The sequence below is a fragment of the Athene cunicularia genome, assembly GCF_003259725.1.
Source record: "Athene cunicularia isolate RWA chromosome 2 unlocalized genomic scaffold, athCun1 chr2_part1, whole genome shotgun sequence".
NCBI lineage: Eukaryota > Metazoa > Chordata > Aves > Strigiformes > Strigidae > Athene > Athene cunicularia.
The window spans coordinates 69,248,238-69,266,914 of NW_020799095.1; the positions used below are offsets into that span (position 1 = coordinate 69,248,238).

General features: G+C 36.6%; 1 protein-coding gene across 6 annotated transcripts in view; it reads left to right on the forward strand.

Moving 5' to 3' along the window:
- Window positions 1-18,677, forward strand: part of CDH10 (cadherin 10) — a 103,564-nt gene that overhangs the window by 51,466 nt on the left and 33,421 nt on the right. For all 6 annotated transcript variants that reach the window (XM_026842155.1, XM_026842151.1, XM_026842149.1 and 3 more), the window contains one exon: window positions 12,761-13,055. In XM_026842155.1, the coding sequence (XP_026697956.1) occupies window positions 12,761-13,055 (295 nt within the window). The remainder of the gene's footprint in view (window positions 1-12,760; window positions 13,056-18,677) is intronic.

Sequence of the window (18,677 nt, forward strand, 5' to 3'; positions counted from 1 at the left end):
AAAAAAAAAAAAAAAAAAAAAAAAAAAAAAAAAAAAAAAAAAAAAAAAAACCCCAAACAAACAAAAAAAAAAAAACCACCCAAAACATACTACTTTGTAGAAGAACTTGGAAGATTGTAATTCTGAGTATTTTGTAAAGTAGCAGCATGATACTGTAGAGATTATAATTCAGAATACCTTTTCTCTTCCTCATCCAAAACAGGCTGAATAAAGAAACAACCTCTCTTCATGCCATTTAGTTTAGAAACTGGTTTATGTTATGAAAATACTTTTCTGGGATTTCTTCCTAAAAAGTTTTAATTTTTTTTTTTTTTTGTAATTATATATAATTTAGAAGTACATATGCTACAATATAGTGATAAGTAGAATAAATTGCACTTGATATACAGACATGAAGTAGTAAGAAATATTTGTTCCTCCTATAGTAAGAACCCCATCTTCCAGTGGGAACTTTTGCATATCCATTTTTCAAAGTATGGCATTTGATTTAATGTATGCATAAATTAAAATTTCTGAGTCTCTGTGTTTATGATTGCCAATTCCATTACAAATGGGATCTTTAGGAAGTAGAAATATTGAAGAAACCGAATTTTGGTGTGAATATAATAATTAAAAACTATTACTACCTAGGCAATCATGGTTATAAATAATCTAGTTTACTACTTAATGATAAAAATTATATTGATATTTTAAATTTTGACAGTGAGAGAAATGACTAATATAATTTTGCAAGAGGTGAAGTAAACAGCGAGAAGAAAAGAGAGTTCTATATATATATTTTATTTTTTAAAGTGTAGGAATTTTAAAAAGCGTCATGAAACAATCAATTTTGAGAAAAGATAGATAAGGTAATGCAGTGTTCCAGGCCATGTAACTAAAATTTAGGAAAATTTTTAATGAAGTGGAGGTAATTATGAATTGCTAAATTAATGTGATAAGTAGAATATGTGAGCTTCAGGACAGGCTAAATGTGTATAGCCAAATAGCAGATAAATACATGTATGAGGGGACAGAGCCAGGAAATATACAAGACTTGTAAATTGATATTAATTTTTTTAACTTGCAAAATTTCACAGAACTCTCCACTCCTTTCGTACTTAAAAAATATCTGTCACTTGTAAGAACTACTATGCAGGAATATGGTCACATTTTTGCACAGTGATGCTAGTGAAAATGCCAGGTCCACAGAGAATTCCTCAGAGGACTTAAAAGTACCTTTAGCAATCAGAGGGATGTCTTAGGTCATTCCAAAAGGATAATGACTCTGCTATATAAATAATAGAGTTGGAAGATAAGGAAATGGATTGTTTAATTATCTCTTTAGTTAGGTCAGGTTATTTGACAGACCATTCACTATGTGTCAGGAATGGCATGTTGTCTAATAAAAACCAAGTAAAATAAATGTAATAGCTAGAGGACTAGCAGGTGGTGTGACACTGAAAAGAGCTGCATGGGATTAATCAAGGTTTATCATTTAAGAATAATGGTAGAGATTTCAGTAATACTGATGTATTTACTAGGAAGGAATAATGATATGCTATAGAAAACAAAGTTATTGAAGTAACAAGGAATACTATTTCAAATGCCGTGTAAGATTGTGTATCATAAAAGATAATTAGGATTTTTTCCAGCAATAGTGCAGAATCCATTTTATTGCCAATAGAAGTAGAAGCTAATAGTGCACAAGGCAAGAACTAAAGCTTTGAGAAACTGGCCTAATTCTGGGGGGGAAAAAAAAAAAAAAAAGAGAATGCAAAAGCTTTCTGTGGTTCTACATACAAAACAAAAAGAATAGAGGGTTATGGTATCAGTGATAAAGCAGAAATTTATGCCAAACGAAGGAGATTAAAAAAAAAAAACAAAAAACAAACAAACAAAACCAACCAAAAACCAACAGCATAACCAGTATAGTCTGTTTTATTTGAAATGGGGAAAAGGGAGATTAGGTAATGAGTGCTTCTGATGTCTTACAAATGCCAGCAAAAGTAATAGATTTCTAGAAATACCAGCTGGCCCTATCAACTGATTACCAGAATTCAAGTAAATTAGAAATATTTTTTTTATCAGTGATGTACTACACAGACACATCTTTGAAAATAACTAACATTGAAAAGTAAAGTAATTGCTATGACGTACAGTTCTTAATTTGTAGCAGTGAATATCAGGATGGGCTTTCTGTCTCCATTAAAAGTAGCTGAGGAAAACAGTTCACTGGGCTGATGATGCTGTTTTGTATGTATACCCACACAGCATCTAATGCGGTATATGATTTATGGCAAGATTTATATATAAATCTGGCTATTTTTCTACTTTACAGTCTGATAGAGGAATAAAATATACTACTTTGGTAGGATGTCTTAATTTAAATATTCATTAAATATTTAATTAATACCTACCCAGTCTTAATACAAACATAATTAAATTCAGTACTTGTAATTCCCTATGTAATTCAGGTGCCCACAAGGTGTCTATTGTGCATAAATCTCCCAAATTGCCCTCTCTGAGAGCTCAACATGCTGGGATTTCTCTCTTAAATGCCTATATACTAATGAATGTGGTATGGGGATTAAATACAGTGAGTTACAGATCTGAATGCAGTTGCAGGGCTGTGATCTTGTTGGGATTAAAGAGATGTGGTGGGATGGCTCCCATGATTGCAGTGTTGCAATGGAGGGATACAGGCTCTTTAGGAAGAACGGGAAGGAAAGACAAGAGGGAGTTGCCCTTTATGTGAGATAGCAGCTAGAGTGCATGGAGCTCTGATTGGAGAAGGAAGAGGAGCCAATGGAGAGTTTATGGGTTAGGATTAGAGAGAGGACAGGCAAAGGTGACATTATAGTGGGTGTCTGCTACAGACCACCTGACCTTGAAGAGCAAGTGGATGATGCCCTCTAAAGACAGGAGCAGTCTCATGTTCACAGGCCCTGGTCCTCATAGGGGATTTCTAACATCCTGACATCTGTTGGAGAAATGACACAGCAGGGCACCAGCAATACAGAAGGTTCCTGGAGTTCAATGATAATAACTTCTTTCTCCAAGTGATTGATGAGCCAACAAAGAGAGGTGCTCTGTTGAACCCCATATTCACCAAAAAGGATGACCTCACTGAGGACATGAAGCTCAAGGGCACCTTTGACTACAGTGACCAAGAGATGGTGGAGTTCAGGATCCTGAAAAACAAGCTCACAAAACTGGACTGCAGGAGAGCAAACTTTGGCCACTTCAGAGATCTGCTCAGAGAAAAAAAAAAAAACACAACCAAACAAACATAGGTTAAAGCCCTAGAGGGAAAAGAAGCCAACAGGACCTGGTTACTATTCAAGGATCAACTTCTGCAAGCTCCATTCAAAGAGAGCTCCATTCCAGCAAATAAGAAGTCAAATAAACATGCCAGGAGTCCTGTGTAGATGAACAAGGAGCTCCTGACCAAACTCAAACACACATACACAAAAAGTATATAGAGGGTAGAAGTAAGGACAGGTAACCTGTGAGGAATACACAAACATTGTATGAGTTTCAATTAGGCCTAATGCCGGGGGCTGCCCTTGGGCCACAACAACCCCCAGCAGCGCTACAGGCTTGGGGAGGAGTGGCTGGAGAGCTGCCAGTCAGAGAGGGACCTGGGGGTGCTGATTGACAGCCGGCTGAACAGGAGCCAGCAGTGTGCCCAGGGGGCCAAGAAGGCCAATGGCATCCTGGCTTGTGTCAGCAATAGCGTGGCCAGCAGGGACAGAGAAGGGATCTGAGCCCTGGACTCGGCACTGGTGAGGCTGCCCCTCGATTCCTGTGTTCAGTTTTGGGCCCCTCACTCCAAAAAGGACATTGAATGACTCGAGCGTGTCCAGAGAAGGGCAACGGAGCTGGTGCAGGGTCTGGAGCACAGGTCGTACGGGGAGCGGCTGAGGGAACTGGGGGTGTTTAGTCTGGAGAAGAGGAGGCTGAGGGGAGACCTCATCGTCCTCTGTAGCTACCTGAAAGGAGGTTGCAGAGAGCTGGGGGTGAGTCTCTTTAACCAAATGATAAGTGATAGGACAAGAGGTAATGGCCTCAAATTGCGTCAGGGAAGGTTTAGACTAGATATGAGGAAGCATTTCTTTCCAGAAGGGGTTGTTATGTGTTGGAATGGGCTGCCCAGGCAGTGGTGGAGTCCTCATCCCTGGAGTCGAGTTGACATAGCGCTGAGGGATACGGTGTAGTTGGGAACTGTCAGTGTTAGGTTAACGGTTGGACTGGATGATCTTCAAGGTCTTTTCCAACCTAGACAATTCTCTGATTCTGTGATTGTCCAAACATCCAGGGATGGTTAAGAAGACTAAAGCCCCAGTGAAGCTGAATCTGGTCAGGGATGTCAAACACAACAAGAAGGGATGCTATAAGCACATAGGATACAAAAGGAAGACTGGGGAAATGTGGACCTGTTGCCTAATGAGATGGAGGACCTGGCTGCACAGGACATGGAAAGGATGGAAGTACTGAATGACTTCTTTGCCTGTCTTTATTAGTGAGATCAACCTTCAGGAATCTCAAGTCCCAGAAACGAGGGGAAAAGGTTGGAATGAGGAATATGTATCCTTGGTGGAAGAGGATTAGGCCTGGGAACACATGAGCAAACTGAACTTCCATGGGCCCTGATGTGATACACCCATGTGTGCTGAGGAAGCTGGCAGATTCTTTACAAGTCCACTTTTGATGATCTTTAACTGGGAGAAGTACCTGAAGACTAAAGGAGAAAAATGTCACCCCCCATCTTCAAGAAAGGCAAGAAGAAGGATTTAGGGAACTATAGGCCAGTCAGCCCCAACTCAATCCCTGGGAAGGTGATGGAGCAACTAATCCTGTCTCATTTCCTGAGACATATGAAAAAGATGTCTCCTGTCTCCCTTTCCCTCTCTTCCCTTCCTTGAGTTTAAATTTAACAATAATACTGTGTTATCATGGATATCACTGTTGTGGAGATTATTAAAATATCACCTTAATGATTTTTATTCCTTAATTGTGATATATACCCTCCACCATAGATGAAATTTTTCACTTCCTGGGTTGATAGACATTGTCATTCTGTTCTCTGTGGTATATTTGTTGTCGCCCCTAAGTATACCTCTTCCAAAGGTACATATAATTTGGAATATTCATGAGAAGAAAATGCACACATAATAAAGGTAGAAAATCTTCACAGTTCTTACCAATTTACATGTTACAGTGAATTTAGACTGAAACAAGACAGTCTTGTTTAACATGTTTCTAAATTGGCTCCAGCAGTTGGCAACATGAAGTAAGCATCACTATTCTTAGCCGTTTTCTGCATTTGTTTAAAAAAATTGCAATGCTTTTTATGTATATTGCAAATTGTACATTAAGATATATAAAAACTAATGCTGTTTTAATGGTTATTTTGTTAATAAATAGGCTACTTTAGGAAAACATATACAAACTATAATTAAAAATTATTTAAAAAAAATTATTACCTATATTGCTTCTTAATTACCTCTTTGTCATTAATGCAGAGAGCATGAGGACTAGTGGTTTTTCTTTTAAAAAAACCCCAAAACTAAACACGCAAAACCCAGAGCTTTCAAGTACATAAAAGCTGTTCTGAATTCAGTAAATGAAATATATGTGTTGTTTTAGCATATTAAACTTCCTAGACCATTTCTTGGTGGAATAGAGAGATTGTTCTGGAAGCTACTTAATCCTTTATACAATATTTAGTATAGATGTTTATTTTATTTCAGAATCAGCCAAGCAACAGAAAACATAAAAATCATGTACGTTTTTTTTTTTTTTTTAAAAAAAAAAAAAAAAAAAAAAAAAACCAAACCAAAACAAAACAAGTCTGAGGAAAATCTTATCAGACATATTTCTATCCTGAGACCATGAGTTAGTCTACAGAGACTACTCATGGAAATAAGAATACAGGTTTGTGCCACATCAAGCTGAGTAGGAGGACCAAAGAATGTTTCTTCATTTCACCCAATTTTTCATAAATGGGAACCTGAGCAGCAGACATAACCCAGTTTTTTGTTTTTTGTTGTTGGTTTTTTTTTTTAAAACACAAGAATTTCCTTCTGATAATTCATACACAGTCATTTACAGGAGGTGTTAGGCCAAGCTGCCGGGAAGTAAGGGCACTTCAATTTCATTGACAGTTCTCTACTTTCTACCTTAACCTCAGGTACAGACTATATTTGTTACATTAAAATTGGAAGAGAACATGCATATTGGTTCATGCAAGAATTCTTTGGCGTACGAAATTCAATTAGTCTCTAGTTCATGTTAGCTCAATGCTTCTGTGTCTTCTAGAGTGGAAACTGCAACAGTCTAATGAAGCCGAAACTTTCTTGTTCTAGCTCTCTGAACATCAGCTAAAGACCTTGGTTTGAGGAGGGAGTAAAAAAAAGTAACTGCCTTTCTCAACTGAAATCCTGGAAGATTTTGTCAGTGACAGGAACATCTACCTTCTCCAGACTGTGAATCCTCCCTTTAGAATAAGATACAATAATGGGGGGAAAAAAAAAAAAAAAAAAAAAAAAAAAAAAAAGCAAGTCTAGTTATGAAAAAATACCTTTGCTACATGATTAGTTTGTGAAATTGAAAATCTTGCTGATGATATCACTTGGTAGTGAAGGTTGTGGGAAGCTGGGAAAGTAATATTTCTAATCCTGTGATAGGCATTCCTTCAGCAGGGATGTGTAAAGGAATGCTAAAAATATTATTAATTTTAATTTATCTCTTACCATTTTAAAACATTGGTAGGAATGAACAAAAACCTTGAACAGCAAGGAATTACTATAATCTTTCTCAATAGAAATGGTAATAATTTTTATCTTTTATTTGGATAATGCATCAAGGTAAACTAATATAATCTGAAAATGCATTGCAGACTGGAGCTTTTCATTTCTGTTTGTTGCTTCTTCTCAGCAAGCAAAAGAATTTTAGAGCACTCATCTTCATTCCTTTTTATGCTTCCATTTTCGTTTGCTCTCCCTTTATCTTTTCCAATATCAAAAAATTTTCCTTTTTGAAATGTGCCTTTTTCCTTTCCACCTATCTTTTTCTCTTCAATAACACACAATAGCACAGGACTGGCAAACTGACAATATAACTGAGTGAAAAAATTACGTGTGACATGTCTCATTAAAACTTAGTGCAAATTCTTGCATCACTGAAGAGAGTTGCTTTAAATGTTACCTTAAGGATGAATTTAAATAAGTGAATCTATTTGATGAGTAAAACCTGGTTTAAAGCCATGACAGTTAAATCTGGCAACTAAAAGAATACTGCACAGGACATGAGCTCATCTGAAAATCTTTTCGAATAAGTGTAGCTAATCTTTTAAAACTGCATAATTTAATAGTTCAGTTCATGATGCTTAAAATAAATATCTCCATTGTGAGAATTCCATATCAATTATTCTCTGCTGATTTCAGGTCAAATCTGCCCCCTGTTGTGATTATGTTTAAAGGGACTATCATTATTATTCTACAAAGTATCCAGTGAAGGTGCTAATATTATATGTGCAATAGAAAATTTAGAGTGAAATTGTGAATGCGTCCACAGGTGTATTTTGACATCACATGCCTCATATAATTACTTAGGAAAGAGCTAATAGGTTACAATTTGCCCTGAAATTTGTCCTCAGAATTAGTAGAAATTCAGGATTTATTTGTAAAAATTCTGAAACAGTAATTCAAGAGTTTACTGAGGTCTCACTGTGATACTTGGATGAAATTCAAATGTTGACAAATATTTTTCAGAAGAAAGCAGAAAAAGCATTTTCTAGATTATACAAATAAAAACTACTTATAAACTAGGAGAGTAATAATGTGTTTAGTGAGGTAATATTGGAATAGTCTGTTATTTGGTAAAGATTACGAAAAACTGAACTGTATTGGAAAGTGTGCTATATGTTATAGCGTATTAAATGAAGGTTAAAGAAACCAGCTTGAACTGTATTAATGCCTAAAGTAAGAATTCAGATGAAAGGCTGGTTCATTAATACAGTCATAGTCTTGTCTCTTGTTATCTGAATACCAATCACTGAAAATTCATAGAGGAACTTGTGAATCTGAAATTCAAATAGAAATAGGTGTGACAAATCTTAAAGTCTTTATCTGGCATTGTCATAAATCATTTCAAATTCCAGAAGTATTTTGTCTCATAAAATGGGTCTGACTAACCTAATCTGCTCTCTGTTTTTCAGAGTAGCATCTTCTGACTTTTTGTTGAAAATAGGATTAACACTTTGTATGCTATTACAAAAAAGTCCAGGACCTTTATATTCAATTAGGAGATTTCAGATGAGTGGAATTAATTGTGTGGGGAAAGAAAACTCAAACTGCTATAGTTGGCAGGTTGGAATAATTGGAAGTCAGTTAACATAAAACTCCTACATTGTAATTTTCAAGTAGTTTTTAAAGCAGAATTATGTTGTTCATCTAAAGTCTTCTGAAACAAGTTTTACAAAGATCTTTTACAGTTCTAAAAATATATCAAACTTAATTTTATTGTGGCATCTTTTCACTAACTCATTTTATTTATGTTTGCATTTACCTTGAAGAACAAGGTAATATATATTAACTCTGTTTTTATTTTAATTGAAAAATAAATCCATCTTTTAACACCTGTTTTTCTCTCTGTCTGGGATTGGTAACTCAGTTTCTTTTTTAAGTACTCACATAACACTCCACTGTTACCCTCTCTAAATATTAGTTATCTTCTATTTAGCAATACCTTCCTTTTTAATTTATAAGAAATCCTTCTCAGTTTAAAAGTTTGTTCGACCAGTTCAGATAGATGATGAAATACTCAAAATTGTCTTTCACAGTAATTGCAGTTACTGTATGATGAAACAGAGCCATAAAAAAAAATAAAACTAACAGACATTCTGATTTTCTATACAGTGAGAAAAATTATATATAAAGTACATATACCACTGACAGCTGAAAAGGGAAGTATTTCTGTGGAAGAACAGCAAGAAATTCACTGAAACAAGAGTTTGCAAAATATCAGTGACAGATATGAAAACAAAACCACATCTTCACAGCTGATCATTTTGTGCAATAAAATTGCTAAATGAAACAGATGTCTCTCCATTTCTTAGTTTGGCTGACATGAATCACAGATGCCCATTAGCCAAAATAACTATAGGAAACACTTTATACTAAAATTAGCAAAGAAATATTTCACAGAACTTATTTTAATACTGAGTAAAATGACAAAACTTTGCAGTGCTGACTAACACACTGCTCATGCATTTCAGAGGTGGGTAAAGATTCAGTGTTCAAGGCTGTCAATCACTTAGGGTGGTCTTTAGCCATCTTGATTCATCTAACAACATCTGGACAGAATTAAGGGTTAAGAAAATGAAATGAGATCTATTTTCTTTCCTGTCTTCTATATAATACACTCCTTTGATTATGTCTAGAAGCCTTGCTCAAGATATCTATAGCTATGTGTTTCCTGATCAACCAGGAAGACCCTCTGAAATGTCATTCTGAATTTCAATTTTTTCTATGGTACCAGAGGATTCTTATGTGTATACATAAAATTTAAATTGGATTGACAATCCAAAGTTTAATTATTTTTATCTTTTTTTAGAGAATGAGATGTGTTATAGCTTAAAGCATTCTTCTAAACTATACAGGTTGTTATTCCTTATAAATATGTTACTGTGAATTGTGACTATCAGCTCCCTAAAAGCCTTTATGTGGGTGTCTCAAAATTTTATATTCAGCTCTCTTCACAGTCTTTTAGCTAATGTATTTAGGAAAAAATACGTATACAGTTTGAAGTTGTTCAAGCTAAGAGGTTAATGATTTTATGAGTGGCACAAAAAATATTTTTTTCACTTCTAAATAATTTTAGTAAGAATTTTTGACACACACATAACTACAGGAGGAGCAAGGGAAAACCACCAACGCCAATAGTACCTTATGTATTAGACAAATAAGTATGTTAAAAGATTTTTTACATCCTGAACCGGATCTAAATATAATTGTTCAAAAGCTTCATATTTTGTAGTGTAGGGGGTTTCTTAATTTTATGATTCAGTTCTGTTTGCTACACTGTGTTCTTCTAGTGCCAGGAAACATTCTCAGGCACCAGAATGCGGTTATTGGGATTGCTAAATTACTTTACTATTTCCTGGCATACTTTTGCTAAATATCACACTTCAAAACAATTTCCATGCACGATTTGTGAGTTAAATTTGGCCAGATACTATTCATTGGAACAGTTTGCATAGGGTTATGCTATTCTGGAGATAGAGAATTTATTAGAATGGATTTTACCAGACATTTCTGAGTTAAAGAACAGGCACTACACCCTCCATGCAAATCATTGACTTTTGTAAGAGTTTATGATATCAGATCTGACATCTGGAAAACTGCAATGTGCCTATTTAAAGATCCTTTTTCCCCCTCCTCCAATCTTTCATGCTCAAATGGGCCTTTCTTTTGTATTTCTGGCACACATGTCTAAGGAAGAGCAGCCTTCTATAACTGCTATTCTTCACTCTGCTGTGATAATATTGTATCTAGTGGCTATGGATCACCAGTGAGCTCTTAGGACCAAAAAGTTTTTTATGATGAGGTGGTATCCTAGGAAGACCTGGAGAAGAAAACACTTAAAAGGCTTTTGAGGACTAGTTAATGAAATTATTAAATGGGACACAGCCTGCAAGATACTCTCTAGCCCCCTAAAAATAATGTTACTTAGAAGGGTGAAAGGTCAAAACTTTAATGGGCTATCAAGAGAGAAGCATGAGGGATTAATGTTCACAGCAGAAATTCATTCCCCAAAAGAGGAGTGAGAACACCTTGAAACCTTCAGTTTGAAGCCACCAAGAGAAATGGAAGGAAAAGAAAGAATAAGACTTATTTGCAAAAGGCTTCTCTTAATGTTTGCTTTCCTATTCTTCATGTTTGGTGGCGATTCTTATTTCTCTATATATTATAGAATGAAATAAAGAAAGTAGTAAGAAAATGTGTATTTTTGTAAAGTAAACATACATATGTAATGTAAGCAAAGTTTAATTTGCCATTCTTTGATAAATATTCAGTATTTCTCTAGGTTTATTTCTGAACCAAAAGAAAATAGGAAAACCTTTATAAAGAAAAACAAATTTAGAATGACAGTTTTCTAAATTTCTACTAAAGGCTTTGGTCTAAGATCCCACATGAATTTTCTGTTCCATATATGGCAAGTCTGTGGACAATATTCAGTGTTTGAAAATATTTCATGTCAGAGTTTACTGTCTGACCTCAGCTTATCCCACTGTGTATGTTTGATGTCAGCAAAAAAGCAAGGAAAGGAACTTTCAAATCACTAACAGTTGAATATTCTACCTCTGATGCTGACACAAGATGGATGCTGTGGAATACAATATGAGGGTACCATAGACAAAGAAGAGAAATATTTCCATGACTGAATGCCAAGGTGGATATTTATGCTAAGACACACATATAATGTTTTGCATCATCTGAAATGTGAGCTTAAATTAAAAACAACAAACAAACAAACAAACAAAAACCCAAACAACCTTACATGACTAAATATGATATTATTGTACTTCTAATTGTTGTTGTTAATGTGTGTTTAAGTAACTCTTTTTAGAAAGGCAAAAAAATGCACTAGTTCTATCTTAAGCTTTTTGGGTGCTCTGATATTTTTTAAGTGTGATGTTTAAAAAGTATATATATTTGCACTTCATTTTTGTAATCAAGGCTTCTACCTGATTTGATCATTCTGCTGAACACCCAAATTTAAAAAGTATACATTTCATGGGGAAAATCAATCTGAATGCCAGATTCTTTGAGTTAATTGTGAAATCAATGAGACTGGAAGGAACTTTCCAACAAGCTGATGACAGAAAGGAAGGTGTCTCCAAAATATCAAATGAGCCAACCACATTATTGTACTAAACAAAGCAACATAATTGAATATTTTTTTGTTATGATGTACTAAAGTCAGTCAGTATTACAGGTCATTAATAGACGAAGTTAAGCTTTATATTACTTACAGAATGGGAATTAATAATGAATGCTTAATAAATTTAATTCTTTTAGGTTATTTATATTAGTTGATAGAGTGAAAATTATAATGACTTAAAATGAAATGCTCTCCAGTTTAGGAGAAATATAAATAATATGAAATATTTTTTTTTAAAAAAATTAGTATGACATGAAACCTGTTGTTCTATTTTCCTTAATTATCATGTATTCTGCCGTGTTCTTTATCCGCTTAGTGAATTTACATCTAGCAGAGCAGGTTGTGAATTTTTAATAGGATCTCTTCAAGGAAGGAAAAGGTCAGTATTAACATAAAAATCTTCTTTAAGAATTGTGGTGCAAAGGTTTCTTGGCAGAGAACAGGTGTTGCTGCAAAACTAAAATCTGCCACAACAGTCAAGTTAAAAGATTCTTGGCACTAAGTTAGGAAACAAACGCCTTAGTATGACACCATGACTGCCAGTCGATGGTGACTGAAAATTACATTGTTTTGTTGGTATTAAGCGTGTTTTTTCCATGCATCATCATCATCATCATCATGATAATAACAATAATAATAATAATGATATTAATAATAACAGTAATAACTATTATTATTACTAATGTTACTATTATTGTTGTTGTTATTATTATTATTATTGTTATTATTATTATTTAAAACCAACCAACTAAAGAAACAAACAAACAACAAAACCCACATGCAATTTTTCATTACTCCTAAATAAAATGCTCTTGTCTTTTTTCCTTTTCAGCTTCATTCTGATCAGGACAAGGGAGATGGATCCCTCAAATACATTTTGTCAGGAGATGGGGCTGGTACTCTTTTTATAATCGATGAGAAAACAGGTGACATTCATGCTACTAGGAGAATTGACAGGGAAGAGAAAGCCTTTTACACCCTGCGTGCCCAAGCTATTAATAGAAGAACCCTGAGACCAGTGGAACCTGAATCTGAGTTTGTCATCAAAATCCATGACATCAATGACAATGAACCAACATTTCCAGAAGAAATTTACACTGCTAGTGTTCCTGAAATGTCAGTAGTGGGTGAGTGCTTTATACTGAGGCACAGATGCCTGTTCTATGTTACTTGATTAATTTCCCCATCCTCTGAAAATTCAGTCATGTTGGGAATTCTACCTAATGGGTTAAGTATTTTCATTTTGATTTGTTTGTTCAAATATTAGAATTGCATCTAGAAAGAGATTTTTGTGATTTGGGATCTATTTTTACTTAGAATATTAAAATTATTAATTCACAGTGATTTAGAATATAAATTCAAACAGTAGTTAATGGTGAATCACCCTCCTCCTTAAGAACTGTCATAATAAGATCACTATTCTGTTGAAAGGCTGTTGAAAGCTCAATTAATTTCTTCTTTCATTTTCACTGGATGTCCCTGAATGGAGAGTTGTTTTCACTTTCACACTGTCTGTAGCTGAGGAGAGTTATATGTTTACTCATGTGCTGTTGATGCACTGCCTGAAGGTAGACACACTCTTTAATCTCTTTGCTTTCAGTTTTTTTGTGTATGAACAAATCGTCTTGTTCTCAGTTCCTCCCTTAACTGATTCATGAAGGGCAGCTTCAAGAATCTTAAACAGCTGAGTTAATCTTTCTTCTGTCTGCAATATATTTTCAGTTCCTATCTTAACTACAAAGTTATGGTCTGGATCATGTCAGCTAGTCAGATTCATAAACAATGGCCTTTTGGAATATGAGCTGTTACTACTTCGTGCATACAATTCCTTAGGAATAATTTTGAAAAACTTAAAAATATAGTCTTTTAAAAAAACACAAACACTAAACCACTCTTATTCACTGTATAACTCTAGATATAATGCTAATTTCTAAATATTCAGAAAACACACAATAACTGTGCTAGATTTACCATTCTAGATTTGTTGTTTGTAAACAGAGAGGGTCTTGTGGGCAAAGAGCTAATCAGTGCAGCAACCATGACGTAGTTGAATTTCAGATCGTTGTTGATAGGAGAAAAACATCTGAAGGAGCTAGTCAGTAAGGTCCCCTGGGAATCTGCTTATGAAGGTATTGGGGTCACTTTTTAAGAACCATCTCTTAAGAGCACAGGAGCATGCAGATCCAAAGTGTCAGAAGTCAAGCAAGCAGGACAGAAGTCTGGCTTGGATGATCAGGGACCTTCTTCTAAAACTTACGTGGAAGAGGAAAGTGCACAGAAATTGGAAGCAAGGACAGGTAACACAGGAGGACTACAGCGGTGCTGTTCACCACTGTAGGGAGAAAACTCATGTGGCCAAAGCTCAAGTAGATCTCAAGCTGGCCAGCACTATGATGGACAACAAAATGGCTTTTCAAAATATGTTAACAGCAAAAAGAGGATCAGAGAAAACATTGGACCCTTATTTGATGAGGTCAGTCACCTCACAAATAGGAACAGAGAAAGCAGAGATGTTTAATGCCTCCTTTGCTCTATCTTCACACCAATGATGGGCCTTGGGACCCTGGAGCTCTGTTCTGGAAGACCTTGACTGGGGGGATGATGAACTCCCACATGACTCTCAAGTTGTTCAAGACTTGCTGCTCCAGCTGGATGTGCACAAATCTATGGGGCCTGGTGGCATTCCTCCCAGAGTATTGAAAGAGCTGGCCAGTGTCATTATCGGACCTCTCTCCATTATTTTTCAATGGTCTTGGGAGTCTGGAGAGGTCCCAGTCAACTGGAAATGGTCAAATGTTGTCCCAGTTTTCAGGAAGGGAGTGAAGGAAGACCCTGGCAATTACAGACCTGTCAGTCTCACTTCAGGGCCTGGTAAAATTATGGAGAAGGTTATTCTGGTAGTTCCTTGAAAACAGAGACACTGTCTTTGATCATAGCCAGCATGGGTTCATGAGGGGAAAATCATGCTTAATCAACTTAGTTACCTTTTATTACAAGGTCACCCATCTAGCTGACCAAGGGAAGCCAGTAGATGTGGTGGTTTGGGATTTTAGCAAAGCTTTTGATACTGTCTCTTACAGTATTTGTCTGGACAAAATGCCCAGCACACAGCTGGACAAGTCCATAATATGTTAGGTGAGCAGTTGGCTAATGGATCAGGCTCAAAGAGTTACAGTAAATGTGGGTTACATCAGGCCGGTGGCCAATCACCAGTGGGGTTCCCCAGGGCTTCATTTTAGGACCAATGCTCTTTATCTGGTCAAAACTACATTAAGTAAGTTTGCCAACTATACTAAACTAGAAAGAGCTTTGGAGTCCATTCAGGGTGGAGCATCGTTACAGGAACATCTGGATAGACTAGAGAGCTGGGCAATCACCAACCATATGAAAATTAACAAGATGTCATGGTATAACCCCAGCCAGCAACTAAACACTACACATTCCCTTGCTCTCTCACCCCCAGTGGGATGGAGAAGAGAATCAGAAGGGTAAAGGTGAGAAAACCCATGGGTTGAGATAAAGACATTTTAATAGGTAAAACAAAAGTCAAGTGTGCAAGCAAAACAAAGCAAGGAATTCATTCACAACTTCCCATCGATGGGCCAGTGTTCAGCCATCCCCAGGAAAGCTGGGCTCCCTCATTCATAACAGTTACTTGGGAAAACAAATGCCATTACTCCAAACATCTCCCGTCTTCCTTCTCCTCCAGCTTTATATGATGAGCATGACATCATATGGTATGGGATATCCCTTTGGTCAGTTGGGGTCAGCTGTCCCAGACGTGTCCCCTCCCAGCTTCTTGTGCACCCCCAGCCTACTTGCTGGTGGGTTGTTTGAGAAGCAGGAAAAAACCTTGGCTCTGTGTAAGCACTGCTCAGCAATAACAAAAACATCTCTGTGTTATCAACACAAATCCAAAACACATCCTGAGCAGGTTTAAGTCCTTCCGGGACCGGAGACCACATTGCCGTTGCCCCTCCCCCATCCGTGGCCAGTAGGGCTGGAAGTTAGACACAGACCCCGGGCTAAAATAACAAGAAATTTAATACAACAGAGTGATAGAACAATCTGAACAACAGTAGCAATGATAAAAACAATAAACAGCAATAACAGTGAACAAGACAAACGATATACAGAGAAATACCGCTAGCTGGTTTACAGAAAAAAGGTTCCCGCCACCGAGCCCACCAAAGAGCCCAGTAAAATGTTTCCGCCCCTGGACCTGACGCCAGCATGGTATGAACAACCCGGCTGGAGATCCCTTCCCCCTCTCTCTCTGCTGGAGAAACCTAACCCTACCTTAGCTGAACCAGGACATCCCCATACTAGTTACTATGAAGAAAATTAACTCTATCTCAGCCCAAACTAACACAGAAGAGCAAGTGCTGGATTTTCCACCTGGGACAGGGTAATCCTCATTATATGTACAAATTGGGGGACAAAAGGCTGGAGAGCAGCTCATCAGAAAGACATGTGGGGGGTTGGGTTGATGGCAAGTTGAATAAAAGTCAACAGTGTGCCCTGTCAGGAAAAAGGACCAACTGTGTCCATCAAGCACAGCATAGCTAGCTGGTTGAGGTTGTCCCACTCTACACTGCACTGGTGCAGCCCCACCTCGTGCTGTGTGCAGGCTTGGATTCCTCAATATAAGAAGGACATCAAACTGTTAGAGTATGTCCAGAGGAGGTCAATCAGGATGGTGAAAGTTTCTGAGCACAAGTCTTATGAGGAGAGGCTGAGGTTATTTGGCTTCTTCAGTTTGGAGGAGGCTGAGAGGTGACCTCATCACAGTCTACAACTTCCTCAAAGGGGCAGCAGAGGGGGAGGTGCTGATCTCCTCTCTCTTGTCACCAGCAATAGGACACAAGGAAATGGAATGAAACTGCATCAGGGGAATTTCAGACTAGACATTAGGAAAAGATTCCTCACTGAGAGGGTGATTGGTCACTAGAACAGGTTCCCCAGGGAAGCGGTCATGGCACTGAGCCTGTTAGAGTTCACAGAGTGTCTGGACGATGCTCTTAGTCATATAGATTAATTTTAGGTATTCCTGCAAGGAGCAGGGAGTTGGACTTGATGATCCTTATGTGTCCCTTACAACTTGAGATATTCTATGATTCTATGACAGAACTACTCACCAAATTCTATCTGTGTGTATAGAATGCCTTTCACTCCTGCTACTGTCTGTGCATCCAAGTTTGATAGTTCACTATTAATCACTTTATCAGGTAGGAAGGTTGGAGCACTAGATGGCACATACATAAACACTGCTTTTTAAAATTACAATTTAATTAAACCAACTATACAGAGATATATTTTTAATAGATAAGTATGACTGGTGAGAGTAATAGAAAAATGGATTGAATAGCAAGTGGAAAGGTGTGGCTCTTTCACTACCAAAGGTGAAAGAACACCTGCTGCAAATAGACGGTACTATCGATCAGATGTAGTGGGGGAGACAACACTGGAACAATACTTCTTGTTCGTTGGTTCCAGTCCTTGTAGAGGTTGTCATCATCTTTTATATTATCTAGTTATCTTCTCTGTGTATTCACCATACAAGTGATGTTTTACAGATTGTAGATATTTGTTCTTTTTTCTCTTTGTTATACTTTACACCCAAGTCAGTCCATAATAAGACCAGTTAACTTGCAACTTCTGTTTATGCTATTGGGACCTCTAGTATGTTATTCTGAGACTTTATTCTCAAAATCTCTGTTTTCATCCAGTGCCTGCATTCTCAATCCCAGTCCTGAATATCATTGTTCCAAATGGACGGTCTTAATCTTATCTCTATTTTAAGAAGTATCAAAAAATAGTCTATTCTGCAGTTTTGCAACTCTGTTGTCTATTTATACACATCTGTACTGCGACCACAGTACTGAGATGTTCATATTAACTCTATACGCACTCATTTCAATACCAGAAATATGACAGACACGGTAGCATATCATACTCTGTAAATTTACTCATATGCTTCATTGCTTTAAGAGCTACACTGTATAATGTAGATAGCAGCTAGAATTCAGAGCTGTTGGGTTTTCTTCGTTCATTTCAAGTTTTCAGTAAGATTGCATATATCATTCATTTCATCAGTATGTGGCATGATACTTAGTAACTCTTAAGGTATCAAATCATGATGTAGCCATACACCAGCCTCTTTCAGACCAGAAATGGCAGTTTTGATTTCTTCCTCAGGTTGCAGTATTAGCCAGATGGAAGCTTGAGAATGTGGCTATTTCTGTTATCAGATACAGTGTCTTGACAAAGGCCCATGAATTCTTTGTTGTCTTGTTCATCTTTCTTCTACTGCTCATTAATCATAGTAAACACAGAGATAAATGGGCCAACTTCAGGATCTTGCACTTGGGTCAATATCCTAGAAAAGATCTTGTTCTCCTGAAGTCTTTATACTGATTACAAAGTACATTTTATCTCCTTTCACTTTTTTCCTTTCCTTACTTTCAAAGTTTGTGACTCAGAATATTATGTTTTTGACAACAATCTTCTGTCCACCATGTTCTTCACCTTTCTGTCTCTTTCTGCTCACTTGAAGATTGCTTTTCAGAACTGCAGATGAGTCTGTTTTCCTCTATACAGCTTTTCCTCTGGATTTTGGGATTTTGCCTATTGGTATCTTTTAGACAAGCTTTCAGAACTTTCTTCTATTTAGATTTTTATTTTTTTTTTAATCATCACAGCCTTTCTTTTATTTGTTGATATTTCTCTATTTATCTGTTGCAGGCTAT